This window comes from Wyeomyia smithii, chromosome 2 (genome assembly GCF_029784165.1).
Source record: "Wyeomyia smithii strain HCP4-BCI-WySm-NY-G18 chromosome 2, ASM2978416v1, whole genome shotgun sequence".
Lineage (NCBI taxonomy): Eukaryota > Metazoa > Arthropoda > Insecta > Diptera > Culicidae > Wyeomyia > Wyeomyia smithii.
In genome coordinates, this window is record NC_073695.1 from 221,333,999 (window position 1) to 221,361,159 (window position 27,161).

Here is a 27,161-nt window from a genome sequence, read left to right on the forward strand (position 1 = left end):
GGATTCCTTCGAATTTGGTGAACGTTACAGTTGTTTCTCAAGTACAGTAGCAAGATCCTTTTGTTTTACAATGTGACGCGGACGATAATGATGTGTTCATATTCATTAAGACTTTATAAAAACAAGCAAAGCCTTGGTGCTACATTCCGATTCGGAACTTGACCTTCTGTTTACTAAACACAGACTCCGCAGCCAACCGTTAAGTGTACAGGACAATTGCGGGGCTAGCGCTACGATCCTACTGACACTAACAGTCTCTCTCGAGTCAAGACTCAAACCTACGACGACTGGCTTGTTAGGCCAGTATCGTACCTCGAGACCAGCTGGGGAGGCACTAATATAAGATTTTATGTTAGATGGAAAAAATAAACTAATAACTAATAACAAACTCTAGCTTGAGTATTAAATTATGAAGACAAATTAATTAAAATTCTAATTTTGATAAAAAGGAGAATTATCGGTTTGAAATCTCATACCTAAATGAACTCCCATACCTGAATAGTATGGAACAACACAGCTCTACAACGACGATACATTAAAAGCGAGGGTTGCTGTAGCTGGAGTTCTTACGCACACTTCGGAAGGCCACGTGCTTGCTCGTGAACTCGCGCTTACAGTGACAAAGTAGCGGCGTCTATTGTACACGTCGTGCGGCAAAAGAAGCTGAAGGTGTGTGTAGTGAACTTCAACTCACATTGACACAACGCTGCCGCGTTCGGTGGGACCGGTAACGGCGCTATGTATCCACAATCATATCTTGCACGTTGAGCTGAGTTTGTTCCGATCTGATGCTATGTCGAATGCGATATATATGGGTGTTGCGTTGGGTTGTGGGGGCTTTGTTTGTGATTCACTTGTTTCTATCGTAGCATCGTAACGTCAACGTCGGAAGCAAGTGGAGAAGACTGTGGATAAATCGTGAATCATGTTGTGCTGAAAATTTGCCAAAACTGCGATTTGTTCTCGGGGAAAAGGCGTTTTGGTGTTGTTTTTCCTGATTACGCAAGATATATCGCAGGTATTTTGTGATAATTTCAAGTTAGATGAGAAACAAGGAGTCAGCAGTTTTACCTGTAGGTGACGAAATAATTGTTAACTTCCGCCTGTCTAGCAAGCATTAACTGAAGTGATACAGCTCTAGCAATTGATTTGACCGTGGTTGATTCATGCAATACAGAACATGGCATCGTCGGATTGGGCAAAATTCAAGCTTCTTCTGTGGAAAAACTGGGTCATACAAAAGCGGCATTATGTGCAAACCATATTTGAAATTATGATACCAGTTCTTGCGTGCTCTCTGTTGATACTGGTTAGAGGATTGGTGAACCCTTCTACCTACAGTAAGCCTGTTACCTTCGATAGCCTCAATGTCAGTAGTATAGCTAGTATAAGGTACGGTGATGTAAAATGCGTGAATATAACTCAGTACAACTGGCCTTGTGTTTTCAGGACGATGGTCACTAATTACCCTATCGAGCTTACATTAGCTTTTGCTCCGACAAATCCTATACTTGGACAAGTGATGAAAAAAGCAGCCAGGACACTAGGAACGGATGTTCGAGTCAAAGCTTTCGGTGATAAGGAGAGCATGTACAATTACCTGATAACCAACAATATTCTAGCGGGAATAGAATTCGACGATTCCATGGTGGTAAAATGATCCAGCGTCTACTAATACAAAAATTAAACGATTAATGTTCCAGAACATGACTTCTATCCCAGACAACATAACCTTCGCACTCCGTTTTCCCAGTGAAATGCGAACCACTAGGCTACCAGGTGCTGAGTTCTGGGCAAATTGGCGAACGTTCCTAACGTTTCCACCCTTCCAGACCTATGGTGCCAGAGCGGTAAATTACACTGACGGGGGATATCCTGCAAATTATTATGCCGAAGGGTTTACCTCCGTACAGAATGCTATAACGCGAGCTTTGTTGGAAATGAAAAACAATTCCATTCCACTGCCTGTTGTTGCACTAGAGGTAAGATTCGCATGCGTAACCAATAAAATACACATGAAATCAATTGCCACAACCGTTTCTATTTTAGCGCTTTCCTTATCCACCGTTTTACAACGATCCACTGTTGAGAGGGTTGGAAAATCTATTCCCAGCCATAATAATGATTGCATTTTTCTATTCCTGCATAAATACCGTTAAATTTATTACACTCGAAAAGGAAAGGCAGCTTAAGGAAACAATGAAGATAATGGGTCTCAGTGGTTGGCTCCACTGGACGGCGTGGTTCGTCAAAACGCTCATCCTACTAACGATTTCGATATCACTTATAACAGTCCTGCTATGCGCCAGCCTTACGACGAACACCGACATTGCGATTTTCGAGTTTTCCAACTGGTTTTTGATATGGATATTCTTGTTTATCTACAGTATAACGACGATTATGTTCTGTTTCATGCTGAGTACGTTTTTTTCGAAAGGTTAGTCCAATATATTATAATCGTGAAAAATATTGAACGATAAATCTTTCCAGCTAACATCGCCTCCGGCGTATCCGGAATTATTTGGTTCTACTCACTGACGCCGTATAACCTAACGTTTGGAAATTATGATCGAATGTCACTGGGGGCAAAGTTGGGTTCCAGTCTGTGGTGTAACACAGCGATGGGTTACGGATTTATGCTCTTGATGAAACATGAAGGAACGTCAATAGGTTTACAGTGGTCTAATATTTTCTCACCGGTAACCGTGGATGATCAACTTACGATTGGGCACATAACGATGATGCTTTTGATAGATGCCCTTTTGTACTTGCTTGTTGCACTATACGTGGAACAAATTGCCCCAGGACAGTTTGGAATAGCAAAAAAATGGAATTTTATTTTTACGAAAAATTTTTGGCTTTCGTACACTGCCTCTTCGGGAAAGTCTTCGGAAAGGCAACAGCTTCGACATCAAGCACCCAATACAGAGGAAGAACCAACCGATAAGCGTGCGGGAATTGAAATTTTGGGCCTAACAAAAGTGTATGAAGGATCCAGAGTTGCAGTGGACGATTTGAATCTAAACTTTTACGAGAATCAAATATCAATCTTGCTTGGTCATAATGGTGCAGGAAAAACAACTACAATGTCAATGCTGACGGGAATGTTTTCACCAACCTCTGGGACAGCGATTGTTAATGGTTTTGACATTCGATACGATGTTAAAGGGTTGAGAGATTCCCTCGGACTTTGTCCTCAGCACAATGTTCTATTTGATGAGCTTACAGTTGCAGAGCATTTGTATTTTTTCTCTAAGCTGAAAGGAATATCGGGAGTTTCTGTTGATTCAGAGATAGATAAGTATGTCAGTTTGTTAGAATTGGAGGACAAACGAAACGCACAATCGCATACATTGTCTGGAGGTATGAAAAGAAAGCTCTCGGTGGCTATTGCTTTATGTGGAGGTTCAAAGGTGGTACTATGTGACGAACCCACCTCCGGGATGGATCCAGCGGCTAGGAGGGTGTTGTGGAATTTACTACAGAGAGAAAAGTCAGGCCGAACTATTCTACTTTCCACTCACTTTATGGACGAAGCCGATATACTGGGAGATCGCATAGCGATAATGGCTGAAGGGTGCCTGAAAGCTGTCGGCTCACCATTCTTTTTGAAGAGGAAATTCGGCCGAGGTTATAGGCTTGTGTGTGTCACCAAGTCTGGCTGTGATCCAACAAATCTGACATGTTTGTTGAGGAAATACATTCCGGGTATCAAAGTAGAAACCGATATTGGAACTGAGCTGAGTTATATTTTGAACAAGGAGTACTTACATTTGTACCAAAAAATGCTTGCTGATCTGGAAGAACATACAGCACAGTGCGGCATTTCCAGCTACGGAATATCGTTGTCTACCTTGGAAGAAGTTTTCATGAGGTATGCTTATTATATGTTTTCTTGTTAGCAGTCTATCAAATCTTATACAAAAATTCAGATATTCATCTTTTCACAATCATTTACCTACCATGTAATCTCACTCTTCGAACTCTTATATGATGATGTTGAAAAGTAGAAACTCATAAATTTATGGTGAGAAGATGTTTTCACCTAACAGTTACTTCTGTCTTTTTAAAGTAAAATTGTGTGCTCTAAGCTTTCCTTACGCTTCCTAGACTTTTTACACTTATTGATTATAGAGATATTGACTCATGTTATAACATATTTTAAAGTTCTTGAAACTATGAGGATATATTGAAGAAATAAAAAGGGTCAACACATGACAACTCAGTAGTGCATACCCCGGCGTACTTTTGTGTATTCTCACTAGAGCGATTCATCACTCTTGTTTTGCTTAGTAAAGCAGCTAGAGTATTATTTTTTCTGCGTGCGGCAGAAACACAGCACATAGCAGAGTCGAGAGGTTTAGTGCAAAAAAGAGCGCTGAATATTTACACTGCTCTTTCTTCATATAGAGGAGAATAACAAGCCTGATTAGGTGTCCTACTTAGTTCTCGCTGTTTGTTCAGTAGAAATGCAATTTTATTTTGAAATAGCAATCGCTATAAAACGACTTGGCGTGTAATACTGAATCAAGCTGTTCCTGCGTTTGGCATGGATCCTCATCGAGCGATTCCTCCAATTCAGTGTTTTCGAAGGTTTTTGGCCTTTCTTCACGCAGATAGTCGTCAACAATTAAACTAACGTCCGTAAAGCGTCGAAGTCAATTACGGCACGTTGTTACACTTTGAGTAACATTTGCCGTAAACTTTTTCTTGATATGATGCGTTTCAGCCGCCGTTTTTTACGTAGAATTACGTCTCTTAGAAAGTTCCGCAGGGGTGTAAAATAGAATTCTAAAAACGCAGGGCTGGTAGCAGGTCTCTTTTTAGAGACTTGGTCTCTATTTTAAAGCTAGTCACTAAAAAGTCTCTTTTTTCAACGAAAGGTCTCCAAAGTCTCTTTTTTCTTCTAAAATGTTCTTTTATTCACCTAAAAGTCTCTTTTTTGATCTCTCGTTCAAATTATCAGACGAGGTTGGAAGGAGTATCTGTTGTGCTACAGAAAATGACATCACAAATAAGGACGCCCGACAGAATTCAAGAAAATATCCTGAAAAAGAAAGGCTCTCTCATCCCAAGCTATTTTTCGAAGCGACCAAAAAAGCAGTTGCCAGTGTGCTACAAGTACGTTGTTTTTAATGTGATGCGGAAGCAAATTCCAGGTATATTCCGTTTCGAAATTTAACCTTGTGTTTTTATTTGACATGGATTTCGTAGCCCACCGTTATATTGTACAATACAATTGCGCGGTTAGCACAACGACACGGCCTCGAGAGCAGCTGGGAGCCTTTTATGATGCAAATCCGGAAACTAAACATTCAAACAATTTAAAAATGCAGTAGTAATCATACGACCAAAGTAATAATTTACAGGGTGGTCACTCTCTCCAGTTTCATTTCTTGAACCATTTCTGAAAAAGAAACAGGCTTGATTTTCTCTGTTATAGAAAACCTGGTTGTTGGTTTCAACCAAAATAGACAGCGGTTTAGTAGCTAGACCTACGAAATCTAACCTAATTAGTCGGATAAGCATATTTTGCTGTTTCTTAATAGCTGTAAGCATCGGCGGGGATTAGGGGATCTAAGCACTTTTTAAAATATTTGTCTAAACTTTAACTGACCTTTTTGGTTATCGAAAAAAGGTTTACCTGGCAGTTTCGAAGCACGTCAATCATTTTGATTTTTTTTAACTACGACTCATTTCAATTTGCCTGTTGAGGTGGAGCAGATTTAAGCACTAAATTTTGAAGTGGTAAATGTTCGTTCATGTCTCTGTTACTTCAAACTTTCGATTGGGTTGAGTTGACTTACCCAATTGTGCATCATATACTAAAGCCACAGACAAACAGCCGTGCAATTAATTTTCGTAAAAACGGCTTTTGTTTTGGCTAATAAGTGTATACGCTTGTTTTAGCAACATCAGTGGCATTACTGCCTAATAAACAAAACTTAAAAAAAATCGTTATTTTTATGGACAAAGAAATCGCCATCGAGTGACTCGTTTGTTTGTCTGTGCCAAAACTGAGGCCAAAAATTTATATCGGGGAGGCTCTGCTCTTGCATAACGACACATGTGAGAGTCTATTTTACTTGGTGCCACAATAATCTCGGTGGGTGTACGGGTATTTGTTGCCTCCTGCTCCTTTTGAACGCGTAGGAGTCGTTCTAACACAAATTCGGACCTTGATGAATTCTATATGACAATAACCAGTCCGATGTAGAAATATTCGATTCAAATCCTCGTTTAAAGTTGCCCCAGCGGCGAAAGTGTAAGAGACTAACTAATATGATATAAATTCTTACCGAAATAGAGACTTACTGTGTCTTTTCCAAAATTATTACACTTTATCAAAACAAAATGTACAATTTACAATCAGTTTTGCGATAAAAATTTATGAAACAAAACTTTCTCCAAAAAATTCAATCTTCTTGTAAAAGTGCTTGCACTGAATTAAAGAAGAGCGGGCATGAAACAAAAGTACAACTTGCGCATAGTAACTCCAAGGTCTTGGTTTTGATAATTGAAAGATGCGTTTATTGATATTTACTATTGAAAAATAATAATAGCAGTACATCACCAACGACCGAAATGATGGCTCTTGTTTCATCTTGTTGCAAAATTATTCTGAAAGAAGGGGTCGTTTTAGAGAAAAAAAGTTTTTTGTTAGAAAAACTTTCTTCAGAAGAACTTTGGGCAACTGAATTATCTGTCTGAAAAAAACTTATTTAGATGAAATCTGAGAAAATCGATTTTCTAAATATCACTTCTTGTTTTTTAAGTATAGAATCTCAAATTCAAGTATCTCAATATTTTAAACTTTTTTGAAAGTCATCCCTTCGCAATTTTCTTCTATCTCGGTTTTTTGACGTAGAATTACGTCTTACGGCAACATATACAGGGGACCAATTTCATTACAGGGATCCAATTTCAAAAACCAAAAACATCGAGAGCGTCACAAAAATTGTCCATTTTCAACCGTTTTAAGCTCAGTCAGTTTCCAACCGATTTTCGTCATTTTTGCAGTAATTGATTGGAAAATCAACCAAGCACCCGTCCAAATGCAGAAAGTTGTAATCTGATTGTTCGAACGATTGCACTATTGAAAATTCGTAAGCCTTGTCGAAACGCAAATGTCGACCTCTGATTGGTCGCACAATACTTCTTTCCCTAACAAGGTCGACAGAATATACCTAGTTGACTAAGAATGCGCGCTTTGTGTTTTATGTATAATTCATTCCATGATTATGCCGAAACCACACGGACGTTGGTTGCTGATCGTGAAGAAGAAAGAAAAGCCGGGTTTTTATTTCTGGCTGATCGCGCTGGGCGCGTTGATACTTAAGCACCTGACTATCTGGCGGCTGTTATGGAGTTTTCGGTAGCTGCAAAATTATTGGAAATGGCAGGCAATTCTACTAAAGAAAACGGGAGAGCTAGAATCATCGGCGAATGGTTATCCGAAATCATGATAATTGAACAAACTTGCCAGTTTGTTACTGTTGTCAAGTATAATAGCACCTGTTGGTGCTCCACAATTATGTGATTGAAGTAGTTAAGATCATTCATCATGTGTAACAGACGGAAAACCGCAAATTTCAGCATTCGCAAGTCAAAAACATTCAACAGTGCCTCAAGAATGTGTTGGTGGCCGGTTGTAATATATACTTGTTCTAGTGCTGGATGGCAGCAGATTACAGAAATGCAGCACTTACGCTATTGCGTCTTAAAACAAAACGGTTATAGTTCGACATCGCAGCAGAATTTCCACCTTCATACTCATGTCTACCGTCGGCAGTATCAAACATGCAACAATCTGCTTCCATGCGACTTTAGTCACACCCATTTTTCCAGTTATCCCATTCCACAACGTGCGAAAAATCTATGTCAGAGTGGATATCGCGCGCTATTTGGACCATGAAGCATTTATGCGATGATTGAATGAAATTTGCAACTGCAGCAACCAGCCTTTTTCAAGGATACTAAATGTATTTGGAAGAGCATAATGAATGGTTATTACTAAACTGCAACTTTGATTGCAGTTTGATGCTGCTGCAATTGCGCAGCAGTGTGATGTATATTACGATTCATTGATACTGTACATCACAAGCGGTATATGCGAAACAAATCCGATTCAGGCTTTGTTTTGCTCATCTTCATCTTAAAGAGAAAGAGTTTTCTTCCCTCTTAACAACTGCGAGTTACATTCAATGTGCATCACACCATCTGCTGTAGAGAGAGCGCAGAGTAATAGTTTCTCTGACGAAATTAAATTCGAAAACGGTTGGGATGTGGCTTCAATATGAACCTAAATGTTTTGATATTTGGCCAACTTCTCTTCTAGTAAAGGAGAAGCTAACGAAAACTACTCCCTCTTAAACTGAGAGAGCAAATAAAGGTTTATCCCTAACACGTGATGATAAAGAGTGAAAAGGAACTCTGCGACTGAAATACTCTACGCCTAAATGTGGATAATTACTCACTCTGTGTGAGAGAAAGTCTAGTTCTCAAAGGGGTTTAGCGGGTAGAAAAGGAAATTTGGGCAAAAATCAAGAGAACGGAAGAAGCCTGATCCGATTTCAAACAGAAAAGTTCAGCAAGTTCTGCTCACGGTGCTGAGTCTGTTTTAGAAAATTTATAACACTTCATTGACAAGGATGTAACGTCTTGAATAAGACGGTTATTGCTTGACATCACAGCAGAATTTCCACCTTCATACTAATGTCTACCGTACTATCGTCCATGCGACACGGGGAAGGAAACATTTTTTCCTTCCAAGCCGCGCAACACGACACAATACATGTTATTTTGTTGCCTTCATGAGAGTGCTATCGGTCCGGCTCGACAGAATGTCCACAAGTAATCATTTTTGTACATCCGTGCTACTAAACTGAGGAAAAACTTAAAAACTAAAAAATAAGGTGGAGCTTATCAAGTGATCGCTCGGAGCCAAAATGAATGATATGTATTTTTTTCGAACGTTGTAGAATGGTATAACTGGAAATAATTTAGTCACACCTATTTTTCCAGTCATCCCATTCCTACCATTAAAGGAAAAATAATATACGAAACATATACGGAAACATATAGCGCTTCACACCAATAAATTGATTAACCCTAATCGAGTGTATTCCCAAAGCTATTGCAAAATTATTGATATAAGACAGGCTGTCATAGTTCTACGTTAACCTTGCGGTCGCTTCCTCTAAACAACCTCTTACACTTATATTCAGATGTATCTGTTTATTAAAAAAGACTTAAGCCCTTTTCAAATGTTAATACATGTAAATTAAAAAAAAAATGCAAGTTACTTAGGGTACTAAGGTCTACACACCCGCAAAGTTCCATTGAATTCCGAAAAGCTACTACCAACCTCTCACCCAAGTAACACACAAAACATGCTAGAAAATAAGAAACAATGAAAGTAGTCATATAAGTGTACTACAAGCGCAATTGAAAACTTGTGTTATTATATTGTGTTTGAAGTTGTTTTTATCAGTAATACAACCGCATTTCGAAAACAAGCTCGTTTTTTCTGGTTTTGGAGATGTTTTTAATAACATGAGTTCAAGAATGACAATCACTATCACTTGGTCTTTTCGTAAGACATTAAACCAACTAATAACAACACTACGTACCTGTAAAATGCTTTTCCTTAGTACAATAGTCGTAGGATGCAACACCTCACTTAAAATTACTTGATCAAATTAATATTTAAATTATATGAACGATTTCTTTATTCGAAGCGGGTCAAAACGCGCCATCAAAAGATAAACAAAACGCTTGCAGTGTAACCAATATCACTTCAGTTTTTTGTTATTGTATATCTAACAACGTTTTCTAGTTTTGTTTGATTTTATATCCAGATAACGTTGAAACTATGCGAAAACAATTTCAATATTCAAGCGAAAGAAACAGCTCTTTTTTACAAATAAAATTTTGCTATGTAAATCCACTTAAGTCGCTTTTTACGCGGGGGATACATGCCGCGTAAAAAAAATCGCGTGAAAACAAACCGCGTAAATTCCGGAGTCCACGTAAAAAAACCGCATGAATTCCGGAACCCGCGTAAAAATAACCGCGTAAATTTCGGAATCCGCGTAAAAAAAACCTGCGTGATTTTTGCGATCCGAGTGAAGAGAAACCGAAATCCACGTAAAAAAAATACCGCGTAAATTCTGGAATCCGCGTAAAAACCCGCGTAAATTTCGGAATCCGCGTAAAAAAACCGCATGAATTCCGGAACCCGCGTGAAAAAACCGCGTAAATAGCGATCTTAGTGTAAATCTGCGAAAATCAGAGACAGTGAATGACAAATTATACGATACTGCGAATGAAAATTCAAACAACCGGACGAGTTAAATAGTTTGTTTTGGAAAGTATTCGGGTTTTACACCGGAAGTGCTTTCAACGGAGTAGTTTCAAGCCGGAGTTCATTTTAAAGGTTGTATAATTAGGGACACCATGGGGGGGTAGACAAAATAATTGAAGCAGGCAAAATTTTATTAATATTTCAATGGCCAAAACATCACGAAAAATGAATCAATTTTGACGAAACAGGTTTCATTTTTTTTTTATATGTTGCCAAAAATTTAGAATTTATTTCTAGTTCATTGGTACCTAAAGATTGAAAATTCGCCAAGGAATCTTCGAGGTAAGAATTAATTAAGTATGGGTGAAGATTTTGACGGTTTTTTTCCCTGTTGGGTACAATTTTTTTTTGGGCTTGCAGCACCCTAGTCGAACTCAATAAACATGTGGGTGTGTCGGTCTTATTCGCGACTACGATGCTCAGAAAGAGCTCTCGTATAGATTGTCAGAGTATGTGTGTTGACCAAAGCAGGAATATTCCTTTCCTTCACTCTCTTATGCGAAAAATCGAACAAATATCAGCAGCTTCATAGTCCCAAAACAGCTTTGCAAATTTGCATTTGAAAATTTAACTGGACTAACATTTGAAAAGGTCAGATTTTTTTTTTCGCAGATTTTATTTTGGAGGTTAAATATTTACGCTGATTTTCAAATTACCGTGGTTTTTTACGCGAATTTTTTAATTTAAGTGGTTTATTTAACGGCTCACTGAGAAACGCGGTTGTTTCACGAGGTATATAGCCCCCGCATAAAGAAACCTAACTGTATTTGAATCTTCTTATAAATCAATATATCCAAGTAAAGACGAGAGATATAGAATGGTTATCAAAGGATAACTTTTCAAAAATTATCTGAACTTTCTTTCAAAAATATAAAAAAAATAAGTTTAACATCCTACACTGAAAAAATATAGTTTTAACCCTCTAGTGCCCAGTGCCGCCTTTAGATGGTCTCCAGTTACACCTCTAAAAAGCTTCAATCAATACTTAAATGATTTTAAAGATTTTAAAGATTCATAGTGATTTTTTCGAAGCTCGTCTGAAAATTAGCTTGGGCACTAGAGGGTTAAGAACAAAAAGTGATTTCTAAAAAATATTGGTGATTTCAGGTTTTTTTAATGAAGTATTTTAGGTAGACAATTTAGTTGCCTTAAACGATCTATGCGTAGCAAAAATGTACACTTTGACACACTCCTGAAATCCGAAACATGTCGGGTGTAAGTTGGTCACACCAAGGTCCCAAGTAATACTAGGAAACTAGGATAGTTTTCCAGTAAAATGAAACTGGTCATCAAAACTGATTCATCTTTCGTGAAATTCCTGCCATATTAAAAATTGACAAAATTTTGCCTTTCTCAATCATTGTGAGGGTGAGCCCTGTATAAATCAGGACACTTTTTTTCGGTGCGACAATTTTGTTGATTGATTTCATGAAGCTACATTTGGAGGAATTTAGTGGAACTAAAATTGTTTGTTGGGTAACCGATACTTCAAAAGTAAACAGTTCCAAGTTAAACTAAACGATTACCAGAGAACTACCAATAGACTGCCGCTATGCAAGTCCATCTTATTACAAGAGTAAGCATGCCGTATCATTGCTTCTTATGAGATGGGGCAAAAAGTTTGGATATTTTTTTAAGTTCTCCAGTACTAAGTTGTCCAATTCATCTGTTGTTAGGAAATTGAAAACTATAAATACCTAGTTAGCTACCATTTTTTCTCAGAAACTCAGTGACACGCGGGGCGAACCTTCGCACCACCAACAATGCTTAATTTTGTCGTATAGCAGCATCCAACAAACACCTAGCGGCAAAAGCAACTCCTGGGGTAGGGTAGGTGAGGTCTCCTCCAGTAACCAGCCGCACTGACTTGCTCGTCCTTATAATATCGATAATTATCGTTAACGTCAAAAAGTTAACGATAATATCGATGACTGGAACTTATCGATATTATAGATAAGTATCGATAAGTTTCCCATCACTAGTTGGCTTGCTTTCATGCAGTTATCGGTACTTGTTCTACTAGCCTTCATTTTTTGCGCTTTTCTGGTGATATTCATGTCATGGAATAGGTAACGTCAACTATTCTATACCAACGTGTGTTACTTGGGCAGTCGAGTTGGCGCGAAACTCTTCTCATCTTTATCGAATTCTTGAAAAACCGTAATGATTCGTTTGCTTTTTATGAATTTTTTACCGTTTTTTGAGCGACTTCGTGTTTTACTCGGATTATTTAGAACAATATTTTTTGTTAATCATATATTTGAAGTGTCGGTTTAACTTAATTTAAGGAAACGTAAAATTTGTATGTTCAAGATATCGAAGTTTTTCGAAAAAAATTTTTTTTCGAGATAACTAAAGATTTCGACGGTTCAGGCATTTCTAAGACATCATTTTTTCATCGGTTAAACAAGTAGGTAAAACTTGGACCACTGTTCGGTGTCTTCTTCCCAAAATCTGATTGAGGTTAAATTTTGCAAGGAGATTTTTTCTCGAGAGGACAAAGCTTTTGAGTCCTACCGCTAAACGAAATGCGACATCGGAGATTGCGGGCTTGTGCCCCGTTTGGACGAGGGAAATTTTTTCTAAGTCTAAATCACATCATCAGCCAATGTTCATTGTTCGCATCCTCTAAAAAATCACATACATTGCCTACTTTGAAACTTGAAATTCGAGGGTCAGAATTTTCCCATAACAGAAGCATTGGAAGCTCAACGGAAAGTTAACAACAACAAAAAAGTGAAAGAAACAAGAAAGCGCCATAAGGCGAAGTTTGCGAAAGATTTGGAGATAAATAGAGCGAAAATTGTGCTGGACTCTATGTAGAAACTTGTCAGAGTCGACGAACAGCTGAATATAGTTTTCATAGTTTTATAGCACTGTCTTTTCCTCATTTCCAAAAATAAAACAACGGAAAAATTTAAGAAATATTGTTGACAAAACCAGGAAAAAGCGAGAAATCAAAACATGATTTTGAGTGGTCATCCTGTTATACGTTTGTGTTGCCTATTTAGGGCATTCATTTTATATCCTAAAATTTACAAGCCTTTTTCACAAATCAATAGATTTTTTCTGTTTCTTAGTCTGAATTTCATCTTAATAAATTTTCTTTATGGTCACTTTTTGGTCTCTTTTCGGTTCTTTTTTGGTCTCTTTTTTCAGTCATTTGGTCTCTAAAGTTCCTATTTTTGAGTCACTCAGTCGCTACCAGCTCTGAAAAACGGAACAGGGGAAAATATGTCCAATTTTAAATGCTAATAAGTTGATTCAGGGTGGCTAAAAAGTTTTCAAAATCGAGTTCCCTGATTTTCGCTGATATTCTCTGGAGTATAACGTTAATTTCCCTGATATTTTTCAGCATTCAGCACGAAAAAGTGCGGTATAGATGAACGCAACTCTGAAATTCCAGTGAAAAAAGTATCCATTCGGATATGAAACCGAACCATAGAGGTCTCGAAATAGCCTTTTTATGCTACAAAAATCAGTTTTTGCCGTAAAATGTTGTTCAAAAAGGAATCACGTCTTGTATAAAATTTTTTCTCTGAATATTTTTCAGTTTTCTTGGATATTACCTGATTTTTCCTGATCTAAAAATGGATTCCCTTACTTCGAGGTTTTCGCCACCCTGTTGACTAGTTTCCAACGAGTTTCTTTCGTTCTTGGAGCAATCGGTTGGAAAATCGTCTACGCATTTACTCAAATGCGAAAATAATTAATTATGCGAACTGTTGTACTATTGAAAACTGTCACTCATTTCTAAAACACAAATTTCGAACGCTGATTGGTCGCTTAACGCTAGCTTTCCCCAGCACGATCAGCTGGGAATGCAGGCTTTATAAGAGCCTGCTTCAGCTCAAACCAATCACTAATGGATGGTGGGAAAAACAGTTTCAACTTAGTAGCAGCGCGCGGAAGCACCAGACTTAGAGACTGCTTTCGGCTCAAACAAATCTTTATAATAGCGGATGCACACTATTTTCGAAGCTACATAAACGTGATCGAAATTATTTTGACCCATAAAATGGATTTTGGAGCCTTCAGCAAAGTTGATCCATTTATTATCCTTCATTTTATAGAAGTTGCAATTTTGTGATTTATACAACTAAAACTGAGAAATGAACTTTGGTTTTTTTATTTTTGCATATTAAAATTCACTTTGTTCAGGAAAGTAGTAGCACATTCCATGAGAAAAAACTTTGTCAAAGACACCATACTTCTATCTATTCTTCTTTTTATAGATTGCCACTAAAAACCTTTTTGCCTTTCTCCTAGAAAGGTATAGCAATCACTTGCAAAACCGAAAGTATAAAAGTGCTCCAAAGGGCCGAATGGCATATATCACTCGACTCAGCTCGACGAGCTGAGCATTTTCTGTATGTGTGTGTGTGTGTGTGTGTGTGTGTGTGTGTGTGTGTGTGTGTGTGTGTGTGTGTGTGTGTGTGTGTATGTGCAGATTTTTATTCTCACTCATTTTTCTCAGAGATGGCTACACCGATTTTCATGAAATTAATTGCAAATGAAAGGTCTAGTTGCCTCATAAGACCCTATCAAATTTCATTGTGATCGGATTTTCAGTTTCGATGTTATGTCGCAAAATGTAAGAATCATGAAACATCATTATCTCGAAAACTATACAAGCGATTTTAACAAAATTGATTAGTGTCAATTAATAAGCCTAGCTGCCTCATAACACCCTATTGAATGTTACTGTAATCAAACTGTAATCAAACTGTAACCGACATGTGAAAATCACGAAACTTTATTATCTCAGAAACTACACAACCGATTTGATCAATATTATTATCAGATGAGCGGGCTAGTTAAGGGTTAACTGATGAATTATGATTAAACACGTGGTTTCAAAAATTAGCTGCTCTATACGATCTCATTTCATTTGATTATAATCAAATTTGAGCAACCGTTATGTATTCAACTGTCAATAAAACAACGAAAGTCTATTATCTCAAAGATTACATGACTTATTTAAACATAACTAGTGTACGAACGAGTCATCTCTCAAACCTTCAAATAACAAACTTCATAACAATTGGATATCTCAGAAGTTATGGAGAGAAAAGTAATTCAAAGACCATTTAATACTATACCTGCTTTGATCGATATATGTGGCCTCAACATAATTTAAATGTGGTATCGTACTATTTGAACGTTCCAAATTCATTGATTCCTTGCGATGTGTTTAAAGTCTGCAAATGCACGACGAATCGGCCATAGGATATGATCAAAGTCAAATAACAAATCGTTTGAAATGATTGGTTTTATCGAAATGACAACATCCTCGATTTTTGGCTTCTGTGCATCGCCTTAATTTTGAATATATTCATATTGGTTGGAACCGGAAGTCGCCAGCCTAGAACCCAAAATGGGGTCTGTGGTCGATTTCAGCCATTTTTGGCTGTTTTCCAGAAACCAGAAGTTGCCAGAGATACTCATATTGGGTGGTATTTGGTTACTTTGTCTGTTTTTCAGAAACCGAAAGTCGTCATTTTGGACTTAAAACATGCCTGTGAAATCAATTTCTGTCATCTGGGCGTAATTCTGGTTCCGAAAGCATTCATATTGAAAAAAATTAAAATTCAAGGTTCAAGAAACACTCGTATTAGGTGGTATTCGGTCATTTCAGCTATTTTTCAGAAACCGGATGTGTTCATGTTAGAATTCAAAATGGTATCTGCTGTCGATTTTAGCTCCTGTGTATCATTCTAGATCCGGATTTTATTATATTGGGTGAAAATCGGCCATTTTTGGCTGTTTTCCAGAAACCGGAAGTTGCCATCTTACAATCCAAAATGTTACCTGAGGTCGATAATGGAACATATTAGATACCACTAAAAACATTCACCTGCCAAATATGGTTCCATTTAGTTGATAAGTTCGAGAGATGTGCAGAAATTTGTGCAGAAACATGTGCTTGCAGAAGGGGAAGGGGCGTCGAACCATTGTGAACATATTTGTTATCTCTAAAAACATTCACATGCTAAATTTGGTTCCATTTACTCGGTTAGTTTTTGAGTTTTGCAGAAATTTATGTTTCATTTGTATGGGACCCCTCCCTTCCAGAAGAGGGAGAGGTCTCAAGCTATCATAGGAACCTTTATCGGCACAAAAAACCATACATACAAATTTTCACGTCGATCGGCTCGGTAGTTTTCGAACCTATATGGATCAGACAGACAGACAGACCGGTCTGCATTTTTATATGTATAGATTACAACATCAATATTTTAGAACCTAAAGAGTGAATATACATTCATTGGACTGAAGCGTTCATGTAAATCTATTTTTACAAATAAAAGTTTGAATGAGAAAGGCTTGGTCTGACCGCTAGGTGGATTATTTTAGGTTTTTTTGTTACACTTAATAGTGATTTTCCAAATTTTTTCAATGTTCTACAATATTGTTTGCTATAACGAAACAAACAATTTCATCGAAGAAAGTTAATTTTTATCTCGCACATTTATTTGGTTATTTGGACTATTTTACTAGCAGATATCTACAAAATCTGTAGACAAAATAATTTATATATAAGAATATAAACAAAACATCATTCAACCCAGAATGGGCATTTGTCTCTCACTGTCTCTTGCATCCTCTCTGTGTAGATATCTGTAAGTAAATAAGTGCATTATTTTTACAAAAATCTTCAATAACTAAATAAATATAAGAGGTAAAAATAAACTTTCCACGGTGAACTTGTGTGTTTTATTATAGTAAACAACATTGTAGAACATTCAAAAATTTTAAAAAATCATAATAAAAAGTTATGTTAAAAAAAATGATTTTAGGGGCATGCTAAAGAAAACTCCACAATAGTTAGTTTAAATTGGCAGAGCGAAGAATGGTGTTTTCGACAAAGTTGTTTCTTATAAAATGTGTTACAACGTTACTCAGCAAAGAGGATTTTTATGTGCAAAATTTAGAAAAGTTAAATTCGTTTCTCATTTTTAGGCAGATTAATAACAAAATTCCAGCTTCCATAAAATGGAGAATAATTTATATAACAACTTTGTCGAAGACACTAGGGCTCCAAAATAAGCCTTTATTTAAAAAAAAGTAATTAGTGTAAATTAGTTCATTATTTAAGTGAAAATTGTCAACAACCAAAGAATCAAGTAAGATAAAAATGAACTTTCTTCAAAGTACTGATTGTTTTGTTATAGCTAACGATATTGTAGAACGTTGAAAAATTGTAGAAAATCACTATAAAAAGTAAATTGAAAACAAATGATTTTTAGGGGTAATCTATAGAAAATTCTACAAATTTAAAAAGATAGATAGTAGTATGATTTCTTCAACAAAGTTGTTTCTTTTGACATGTGCTACAACTTTGCCGAGCAAAGTGGATTTTTATATACCAAAAGAAGTGAAGTGGAATATTCGTTTCTCACTGTTGAGTGGTTGAATCGCAAAATTGCAACTTCTTCAACATGGAGAATATTCAATGGAATAACTTTGCTGAAGACACTGCTGCTCTAAAATGATTTTTGTGGGTCAAAATAATTTCGATCGCGTTTTTGCAGCTTTGGAAATAGCGTGAGATCTGCCGAAAGCTGCCAGCCGTCTAGTTTTCAGTGTGAAAACAGTGTCCGCGCCAGAACGTTGTCTTCCAAAACCCAATTTCCTGAAAGCTGTGTGGACTGTGTGTAAGGAAATTCAAACTGTTCTAGTTTTGACAAAGACTCTTTCAATCAATTTTTCGCTGACTGGCTGACTGGCTGCTTGGCTGTTAATAAAAAATACTGTGCGTCTCGAAAATTCTATTTATTCCATCGCCGTGAAGTTAGTGCTAGCTATCAGTTAAATACTAATTAATAAATTGATTATAAAGAAGAATAGGTGGTTTCTGATTTCGATTTTAAATTAAACAAGACATTGTCCTTATCAGGACAAAGCAATTATATGACTGAAGATTTAAGACTTTCTCGTTTCGCGCTAGAAATAAAAGTCGAATGTTATTTTAATTCTCATGCACTCTGACTGTTGAAAATTGTTTGCGCCGCATAGTGTTTGCTGCATTCCTGTTTATTGATGTCGTATTTATAAGTGTAAATTAAAATTCGGCAGCACTTCAACCCCCAACCAAAACTTCGTGTAAATAAATTTTGTAAAATACTCAATACACTTCATTCAAAATATTGAAAACGCCTTAACAAAGACAGTTAGGTGTTACAATATTCCAATATTTCCAAATTCGACTTTACAACAGCAATTCGAAACTTCATCTTAATGTCTCTCAGCACGAGCAGATTTTTTTTGTCCTCCAGCCGCATAACTGCAACATCATAATCACGCAACAACGTAAATAAACTGTTGCGTAACTGAGAGTGCGCTGCATCATCAGATAGCTGCTCCCATACGACAAAACTTAACAAAAAGGAGGACCTATTTCCAAAAAATGTGTGGCATTTTACAACATTTCTTTGAGAGCCTGCTACTACTCGAACAAATCATTTTACTATTGGGTGGTGCCGTCGTACATGATTCAGCAGCAGTGATAGCCAGCGATATTTCATCCGGTAAAGCTTTCCGCTGTGCCTTATCCGCACTGTTGGGGTAGTACAGAGATACGAGCAGCATCATATCCTATTTCAAATTGAATAACAAATTGTTCTTTTTAGGACAAAATAAATGAACTGTTTGTTTACCACGCATCATCACCTTTTATAAGTGTCAAAACCGACCAGCACTTACTGTTGGTGCCATCTATTGACTAACAGCGAGATCTTAGTTGCACACCTTATAATTAAAATATTGTTATAATTATTTTCAGATTAGGCAGTGATCAAGGTTCGGAAATGGATAAGGAGATGAACGGACAAATAACACAACCGAATGGGAATCGACAACCAAATTTTGACCACCCCGAACAACTTCGTTCCTTGATGACGGGGAAACGTTTGGTGGTGAACCAAATAAAGGCTATGTTCTTGAAGAAATATTTAAGTTTCATCAGAGCTTGGAAGATCTCATCGCTGCAAACTACACTGTCAATGTTCTACATCATAATGATAATAGCGATCGTTCGATCCTTCCCCAATAATGTGGTGCTACCTCCTTTGGAGATTTCGTTTAATTCTTACACCAAAACAGTGACAACCCTACAAACAACGGACGCTAATGGAACAATTGCCAACAGTTATGCAAATTTGTTCAGGAGCTTACCTAGTACTAACGAGCTTAAAATAATCACTGCTCCTTTCGCGGAGTACGTACTTAACAAGGTAGGTTTCCCTCAGTTACACAGTATTCGTTCTACAAACTGAATTTTTTTTAGTCCATTGATAACATCAAAGCGGTGGACAACACTTTCATGGTCGGGGCAACATTAGATGAAGCAAACCGTAACATAACTGCCTGGTTCAACAACAAAGCTTATCACACCGCTCCACTGTCGCTAAACTTAGTCTACAATGCAATATTGCAAACATTTTGTAATGATTGTAATTTGAGGGTGTATAACAAGCCATTGCCGTACAGCTCCCGGATACGATTTTTAAGACTACAGGCCGGTAGTAACATGGGTTTCCAGCTGGCGTTCAATACAGGCTTTGCGATGGCTTTCGTGGGGGCAATGTATATCATGTTCTACATCAAAGAGCGAGCCTCCGGTGCCAAGCTGTTACAGTTTGTCAGTGGAGTCCACGCGGCGACGTTTTGGATTGTGTCGTTCCTGTGGGACTACCTGGTGTTTATAGTGGCGATGGTGCTGTACATACTGACACTGGCAGCTTTCCAGGAAGAAGGTTGGTCCTCGGCTGCCGAACTTTCGCGTGTCGTTATTGTCATGCTTTGCTTCGCATGCGCCGTTATTCCGTTTACGTACGTGTGGTCATACTTCTTCCAAGTTCCTTCAACGGGCTTCATCAAGATGCTGATATTTAACATTTTCACCGGAACTGTGATTTTTACGGGAATCTTTTTACTTAAGTATAGCGAGTTTAATTTGAAGGATGTAGCCGAAACCTTGGAATGGATTTACTTAATATTTCCTCATTTTGCGCTTAGCCACAGCTTGAATAATATTAATCTGGCGCTGACAATACAACAGATTTGCAAAGCTCAATGTGAGGCGATGCCGTTTTGCTCCGAGGAATTCTTGTGCAGTTTCGATAAGCGATGTTGCGGTAAGTGACTCTTGATATGTGGAAATTGAATTTGATATTGAATTATTGATTACAGATACTGACATTTACTCATTCCAACCGAATGGAATTAGTCGTAATTTAGTGTATATGTTGGTAGTTGGTGTTATATCGTTCACTATCATATTAATGAAAGAATTGAGACTGTTAAAGTTCGAAATAAAATGGCACAAACCTTGGGGAAGCGCTCCGGTAGAATCAATCAACGGATCCAGAGAAACGATACCTATCAACGAAGATTCAGATGTAGCAGATGAACGCCAAAGAATAGGCACTCTGCTGGATTCTGAACTCGAGCGGCATTCGCTGGTCCTCAAGGAAGTTTCGAAAAGTTATGGATCGTTTCCAGCGGTTAACCGGATTTCCCTGGCCGTTGAAGATTACGAATGTTTTGGGTTGCTGGGAGTGAACGGGGCAGGTAAAACCTCGACATTTAAAATGCTTACAGGCGACGAAAAGCTGTCTTCTGGAGGAGCTTGGGTTCGCGGGTTAAGCATTAAAACTCAAATGGACGAAGTGAATCGACTTATAGGATACTGTCCTCAGTTTGATGCGGTACTTGAAGATCTAACAGGTTACGAAACGCTTCAAATGTACGGACTATTGCGAGGTGTGCCGAATGGTATGATGGATACAATCATCCATATGCTAGCTACAGATCTGAACTACACCAAACATCTTAACAAACAAATCAAATCCTACAGTGGAGGAAACAAGCGGAAATTAAGTACAGCTCTTGCCTTGATCGGTAACCCGGGTGTTATTTACCTGGACGAACCTACGACAGGTATGGATCCGGGTGCCAAACGTAACTTCTGGAATGTTATTTGCCGGATTAGAGAAAGCGGAAAAGCAATTGTTCTAACTTCACACAGCATGGAGGAATGTGAAGCACTTTGCACGCGCCTCGCAATCATGGTTAACGGCGAATTTAAGTGCCTTGGATCGTCTCAACATTTGAAAAATAAGTTCACGGATGGGTTCTATTTAACGGTTAAACTTTCGAAATGTGATAATAATGATTCTAACGATTACACGATTCTAGTCAAGCGGTATATAGAGGAGAATTTCGAAGGAGCTATTTTGAAGTACATACATACAATTATAACATGAACTCACAGGATTTTAATCTTACCTTTTTATATTTACAGAGAACAGTACCAAGATTACTTATCGTATCACATTACCAAAACATCCTTAACATGGTCTTCGATGTTTGGCCTGATGGAGCAGGCGAAGAGCCAGTACAACATCGAGGACTACGCCCTAGGGCAAACTTCTCTCGAACAAGTTTTCTTGGCATTAGTTGCTTTTCAGCGAGCGAGTGATTAAAGCTGTGTTAAACAAAAAAACTTAAGTATTATTTTAGTATAGTTACAACTCAGAAGGTACTCAATGTTCGATGGATCTGATGCAGGCTTTTTATGTTACACATATGTTTGTTTAGGTTGCAATAAAAATTTATAAACATTAAAACAAAACTTCAATTTATAACTGAAATCGAACTTCATCAAATGAAATAAACATCCTGGGATTCATTCGCTTTATTTTGTCTATCTCCCGCTGTGTGAATCCTGGACAGTCCGCTATTTTAAGATGTTGTAAAGCAGGAAATCTTTTCACGATTATCTGAAGATGGTTTTCCAGTAGCTTGAAAATAAGTTGTAAATCAGTTACATAAACATATACTACAGCAAAACTTCATTTTAGCGCTTACTCGTTTGTAGTGCGTGATGGACATGGTTACCACATTGTAGGTCGGAGTTAACTTGAGCACCTCGGGATAAAATTTCACATTATGTAGTGTCAGCGATCGCAGATTATCCAGCAGCATTATATTTTCGAAAGCATACACAAAGGTGCCAGCCCCCGTTATTGCGGAACCCAACGTCAAGTGCTTCAGGTTGGGAGGTTTCGTGTTCAATAAGTTAACTTTCTCCGCAGCGATGGTCAACTTTTTTAAATGGATTAATTTACTAATATTCGATAGCTCTATGGTGCCCTCACATACTTCCAGCTGCAGTTCAACTAAATTCGGGACGCTCTCATAGATTTCCTGCATGACATAACTATCGATAAACTTAAACGATAAACGTAACTTTGTGAGCTGTTTGAGCCGCCTGAAGAACGCTATACTAATATCTTGTTCGCTTTTGATCATCCCTTTCAAGCTTCGTTCAACAGTGAGATCTGTTAGTTGGGGAAACTTCAAATTGTAGAAATAGTATCCATCCTTCGAGTCGAAAACTGCCGTCAGCTTAGTTAGTTGGTCAGCGAATTGGTGCAGTAAATCCATGTGATCTTCGGAGCGCACCAGTACCTGAAGCTCGGTTAAATTAGGAGCACCAACTCTAAAGAACTCAACGTGAACAGCTTCTATTTTCAGTACTTTCAAGTTATTCAGAAGCACAAAACACACTCCTCGTTCCGTCTTGCACGTTCCCAAAAGATGCAGTTGAGTGACATCTTCCAAGCTGAAGAAAACACCATCCAAAATCCAGCCCAAGTGATGATCAGCGTTTCGATTTTCTAAACGTAAAAACGTTGGTTTTGGGCTGAAACTATTGATGAGCCGAAGATTTTTCAGCATTTCGTTCGAGAATTGGTTGTCTACTTTCAGCGACAAAGCAGGATACGTCCTGGTGAGGATCATCTTTGCGTCCAGCATTCGGCACCCGTCAATGTGGAAGACGACATTTTTGCGCAGATATTGATCCGAAAAAAGGACATTATTCCAGCGAGTACAAACAGGGGACAGCTTTCTACGGTTTTTGAAATTCATATACTGGAAAATGTTCTCCAGAATCTGCAGTGCAAAAGGTCATATTATTCCTCAAGGGATACAGCATCAGAACAATACCAACCTCATTAGGAAGTAGCTCGAAATAAGCCATTGGACGCGAACGGCGTACGGCCTAGACTACGCCTGGACGCTCGCTATCAGATGTAAAATACAAATCCACACGCATGGATAGAAAGCGATGATAGACTGAAATTCATATTATTATACATCACATGATAGTTGTTGTTTTCATTTCTAAAGAACACATCGAGCAATATCATGTTATCATTATCTTCCAACCTGGCAGTGCTATGAGAAATTCACAATCAAATCTAAATTTATGTTCACAAATAACACAGAAATGAGTTTTTATTTTCGATAATTGATCCGGAATGATGAATGTGTGCTCCCGGTGAATAGCAAAACCGTACTGAGTGGTTACTGTATTGACAATACTGCTACAGCATAGTATCGCGAAAGACACTTTTTCAACATGAGATAAAACAATCTCACCAAATTTGAATCTTTACTCAAATGTTGAATATTCTCTCCTGTTGCGAGTTTTATTTCTCTGTTTTTGTATTTCTTGTCTACCATGCGCTGCCTTTTACGTTTTGCGCTGATTTTGATTCGTGTTTTTCGAAGCTGTTATTCATTTAACGTATGGTTCATTAATGATTAGCAATCAATTAGCGAACAGAACGTTTAAAAAATCGCACTCTGCTTTTTATCGCTAGGAAGCAGTTTAGGCATTTGAAACTCCAAATAAAGCTTCATTTGAAAATTTGAAACAAAAGGTTTGTAGGTATATGTAGTATATAGTAATTTTAAAATATTGCGGCTAAAAATTCATAATTCAACATATTGAAAAACTTATTCTTTAGTCCTCAGTAACCAGGGTATTTCGTTTTGAATGATTAAATTTGAACTGTCGACATTTTTGTCTTTTGCCACCAGAATTGCACGTGTACTCAACCAATCGTGATCGAAATTGATGACTTCAAAATGTTGAGTCAAACGGCATGCTACATAACTTGAGTTTTCCAAGGTATCCACCGAGCCTTGGTTTCCGGGGATGTGTTTTGGTTATCGGGCAAGCTGGGATTAGACGCAACACAAAATATTGTTTTTTTTTTGTGAATATTGTCAGTAAATGTACAGATGTAAGATATATGTCAGTCCTCTACGACTACGTGTTTGAAGAATGTTTATTTTGCGTTGAGCAATTAGCCCTACAGATACGAAACATTGTTGAGTGGGTACCAATGTTTTGCTTTTTCTTTGAATGATTGAGTTGTTGCATGCATTTTTAGTATAAGTTTTGAGAGATATGTATAGGTTTAAGTAGAATCCAATGTAGGATCGAGGGAAACCAATTTGAAGTGCAGTTCTCGCATGCATATAAAATTTATTTGTCTGGTTGTCCTAAAAGGCAAGTTGTTGTTCAATTTAAAATCGAATATTATATGGATATGTGCTGCGCCGACAGCGAGAATTTTGGTGAGTTTGCGTATGACGAATTTGTTTAATAGCATAGAAGATAACGAAATATTTTAAAATCTTGTAAACATTTGATTCAAATAATAATACCAAATGTCAATAAGGCCCTCTGATGGCACAAAGTGGAAGGCTGCATTCACACTGGAAACTAGACGCGGCCAGGCAGATTATGATTGCCAGCATCCCAAAAACGTGTTGCCAAAATACGGCAGAACTTTTTACTGAAGGAAGTGCCAGCCAATGCATCTACTTCGGATGCTGCCGCTACCGTACAAATGCTGCTTTTTATTAAAGAAAGTTTCGTTGCACCGCTGACGCTGCTACCACTATCGCTGCTGGCACTCGCTACCACTGCTGCTTAGTTAGGACCTGCCTAGTGGCCATCCACCAGTAAAATGATTAGTTTAAGCAAAAACAGGCACTTATATAGATAAAAAGTATAGATAAAAATATAAGAATAGTGCATTCCCGCTTAGCTAGGTATAGCATTCTGTTGACCGTGTTAGGTAAAGCGAGCATCAAACGAGCGATTAAATCAATCGAAATCTGCGTTGCTACAAGGTATGATAATTTTAAAGAGTACAGTGTTTGTATAAAGAGTGCTTGACAATTTTTAAGGCTTGATTATGCGTTTTAGTGTCGTATGGAAACAAAAAACAGAAGATGCCGCAGTCAGTTACGTAACATTTCATTAAGTTGCTGTTGGGTGGTGTTTCTTATTGCTGAAAGGAAAAAACAGTTCGCGGTGAGATATGGAGATGAAGCGAAATTTACAACCGTTTTTGTGAAAGAATTCCAAAATTTTGAATGAAGTGCAAACAATTATCTAGAAAGAATTAACTCTTCATTTAAATGTTAAATTTGTCCTCAGAAGGCCAATGTTGATTAATTCAACCCTCTAGTGTCCAATGCCGCCTTTAGACGGGCTTCAGTCAAACCTCTAAAAAGCTTAAAAAAATACCTAAAAAATGTTTACTGAGATTCATAGTGATTTTACCGAAGTCCATCTGAAAAATAACTTGGGCACTAGAGGGTTAATATCTGATATGATGCTGATCGCATCACTATGCTATCTCCGATAGTGGGAATAAGGCATTCTTCTGGTAACACCGTCCTTGTCGCCAACTACTAGTAAAATGATCGGTTTGAGCAAAACAGGCTCCTATTTAGCTCAAAGATTTAGCATTCTCGGTTAACTAGGTATATAATTCTGTTGATCGTGTTGGGGAAAGCACGCATTAAGGGGTAATATCCACCAAATGCTCAAAAAACAAGGTTTTTCATGATTTTTTTTAAAGGACATTTGAGATGTAAGGTATAAAAATAATATATCATTGGATTAAGCAACTCTTGGAAAATAGGAAAAAAATTATTGCTATTCTTTTACAAAATGGCGGCTGTGCAGCGATTGCCGTAAACCGCTTTTTTTAAAAGTTCTTCCGTGGCGAGCAGTGGAAGTCGTGCCCAACACCACCTACAACCAAAACAAAATTTTTTTCGTTATCTACATAAGTGTCGCTAGTGAAGTACACATGATTATATTATTAAAATTTTTCTTCGCAAAACGACAACGGTTTGGAAAAAAAATTCTTTTTCGACAAAAAAAAATCGTTTATAACTTTTGTTGTTGTTAATCAATCGCCAAAATCGTGTGTACTTCACTAGATAATTCAATGAAGAAGCTACAGTTAAAATTTTAAGTCGATCGGATGTAAACTTTTTCAGTTCTACTGCTCGCCGATTTTGAAAACATGGTTTTGAGAAAAACGCGTTCAACGTTTCAAAATGCTTTAAATCTTAAGAATCGCAATGATAAAGCCACTAATAATTTTTTTGTTTTCAGTCAGCTATCCCTGCGCCGTAAAGTTGTTCTTCCTGGGCTTTTTTTCCTCTTCTTCCTTTTTGTTATCAGATGTAAGGCTGCGCCAAGCCTTTTTCGCGATATCAGACATGCGATGCTCAGCGACTCTGACGCGGTTGGCGTCCGATCCCACGCAAAACTCAAACTTGTATCTCATATTTAAGTACCTACTTTTGAATATAACTTGCGGTTAAAAATTATAGAAAAACTCAAACAAAGAACGTACACAACGAGAACGGCTGAGTAAGTAATCACGTGCTGTAGAGACGCTGCAACGGTCGAAACTTGATGCAGCGGCCTCTATACTTCAAATTTGAAACACGATATCGATCATATCATAGAATAGTATGATTTAAGCCAATAAAAAAATGACAGGAAAAAAAATTTTTGATGGATATTACCCCATAAGCGATACAATAGTTCGAATAATCAAGTTACAATTTTCAACATTTGGGTAGAAGCACAGATGATTTTTCAATCGATTACTGCCGAAAA

At 37.6% G+C, this 27,161-nt stretch overlaps 2 protein-coding genes across 6 annotated transcripts; one reads left to right on the forward strand and one right to left on the reverse strand.

Annotated features, from left to right (window-relative positions):
• Window positions 1-837: 837 nt before the first annotated feature.
• LOC129723285 (phospholipid-transporting ATPase ABCA3-like) lies at window positions 838-21,994 on the forward strand. Of its 4 annotated transcripts, none has more exons than XM_055677409.1 (10): window positions 838-1,073; window positions 1,136-1,392; window positions 1,450-1,651; window positions 1,704-1,982; window positions 2,050-2,437; window positions 2,491-3,874; window positions 19,152-19,602; window positions 19,656-20,505; window positions 20,561-21,611; window positions 21,675-21,994. In XM_055677409.1, exons 2-10 carry the CDS (start codon window positions 1,181-1,183, stop codon window positions 21,853-21,855), a joined length of 4,998 nt encoding a protein of 1,665 aa, XP_055533384.1. In that variant the 5' UTR covers window positions 838-1,073; window positions 1,136-1,180; the 3' UTR covers window positions 21,856-21,994. The 4 variants fall into 4 exon arrangements, with proteins under 4 accessions (XP_055533384.1, XP_055533383.1, XP_055533385.1 ...); XM_055677408.1 differs by having other exon boundaries at window positions 838-1,018; window positions 1,078-1,392; XM_055677410.1 differs by having other exon boundaries at window positions 838-1,018; window positions 1,078-1,392; window positions 1,450-1,648.
• Window positions 21,626-23,748, reverse strand: LOC129723287 (uncharacterized). Of its 2 annotated transcripts, XM_055677414.1 has the most exons (4): window positions 23,606-23,734; window positions 23,388-23,512; window positions 22,241-23,329; window positions 21,626-22,173 (listed from the first exon to the last, which is right to left on the reverse strand). In XM_055677414.1, the coding sequence occupies exons 2-4, from the start codon at window positions 23,415-23,417 to the stop codon at window positions 22,012-22,014; spliced, it is 1,281 nt and encodes a 426-aa protein (XP_055533389.1). In that variant the 5' UTR covers window positions 23,418-23,512; window positions 23,606-23,734; the 3' UTR covers window positions 21,626-22,011. The 2 variants fall into 2 exon arrangements, with proteins under 2 accessions (XP_055533389.1, XP_055533388.1); XM_055677413.1 differs by having other exon boundaries at window positions 23,388-23,748.
• Window positions 23,749-27,161: the final 3,413 nt, after the last annotated feature.

Coding starts and splice junctions, on each gene's coding strand:
- LOC129723285 (XM_055677409.1), top strand. CDS start 1,181: ATGGCATCGTCGGATTGGGCAAAATTCAAGCTTCTTCTGTGGAAAAAC. Junction 1,983..2,049: donor TGCCTGTTGTTGCACTAGAG/GTAAGATTCGCA, acceptor TTTCTATTTTAG/CGCTTTCCTTATCCACCGTT. Junction 2,438..2,490: donor GAGTACGTTTTTTTCGAAAG/GTTAGTCCAATA, acceptor AAATCTTTCCAG/CTAACATCGCCTCCGGCGTA.
- LOC129723287 (XM_055677413.1), bottom strand. CDS start 23,417: ATGGCTTATTTCGAGCTACTTCCTAATGAG. Junction 23,330..23,387: donor TCGAGCTACTTCCTAATGAG/GTTGGTATTGTT, acceptor TTTGCACTGCAG/ATTCTGGAGAACATTTTCCA. Junction 22,174..22,240: donor CCATCACGCACTACAAACGA/GTAAGCGCTAAA, acceptor CTTATTTTCAAG/CTACTGGAAAACCATCTTCA.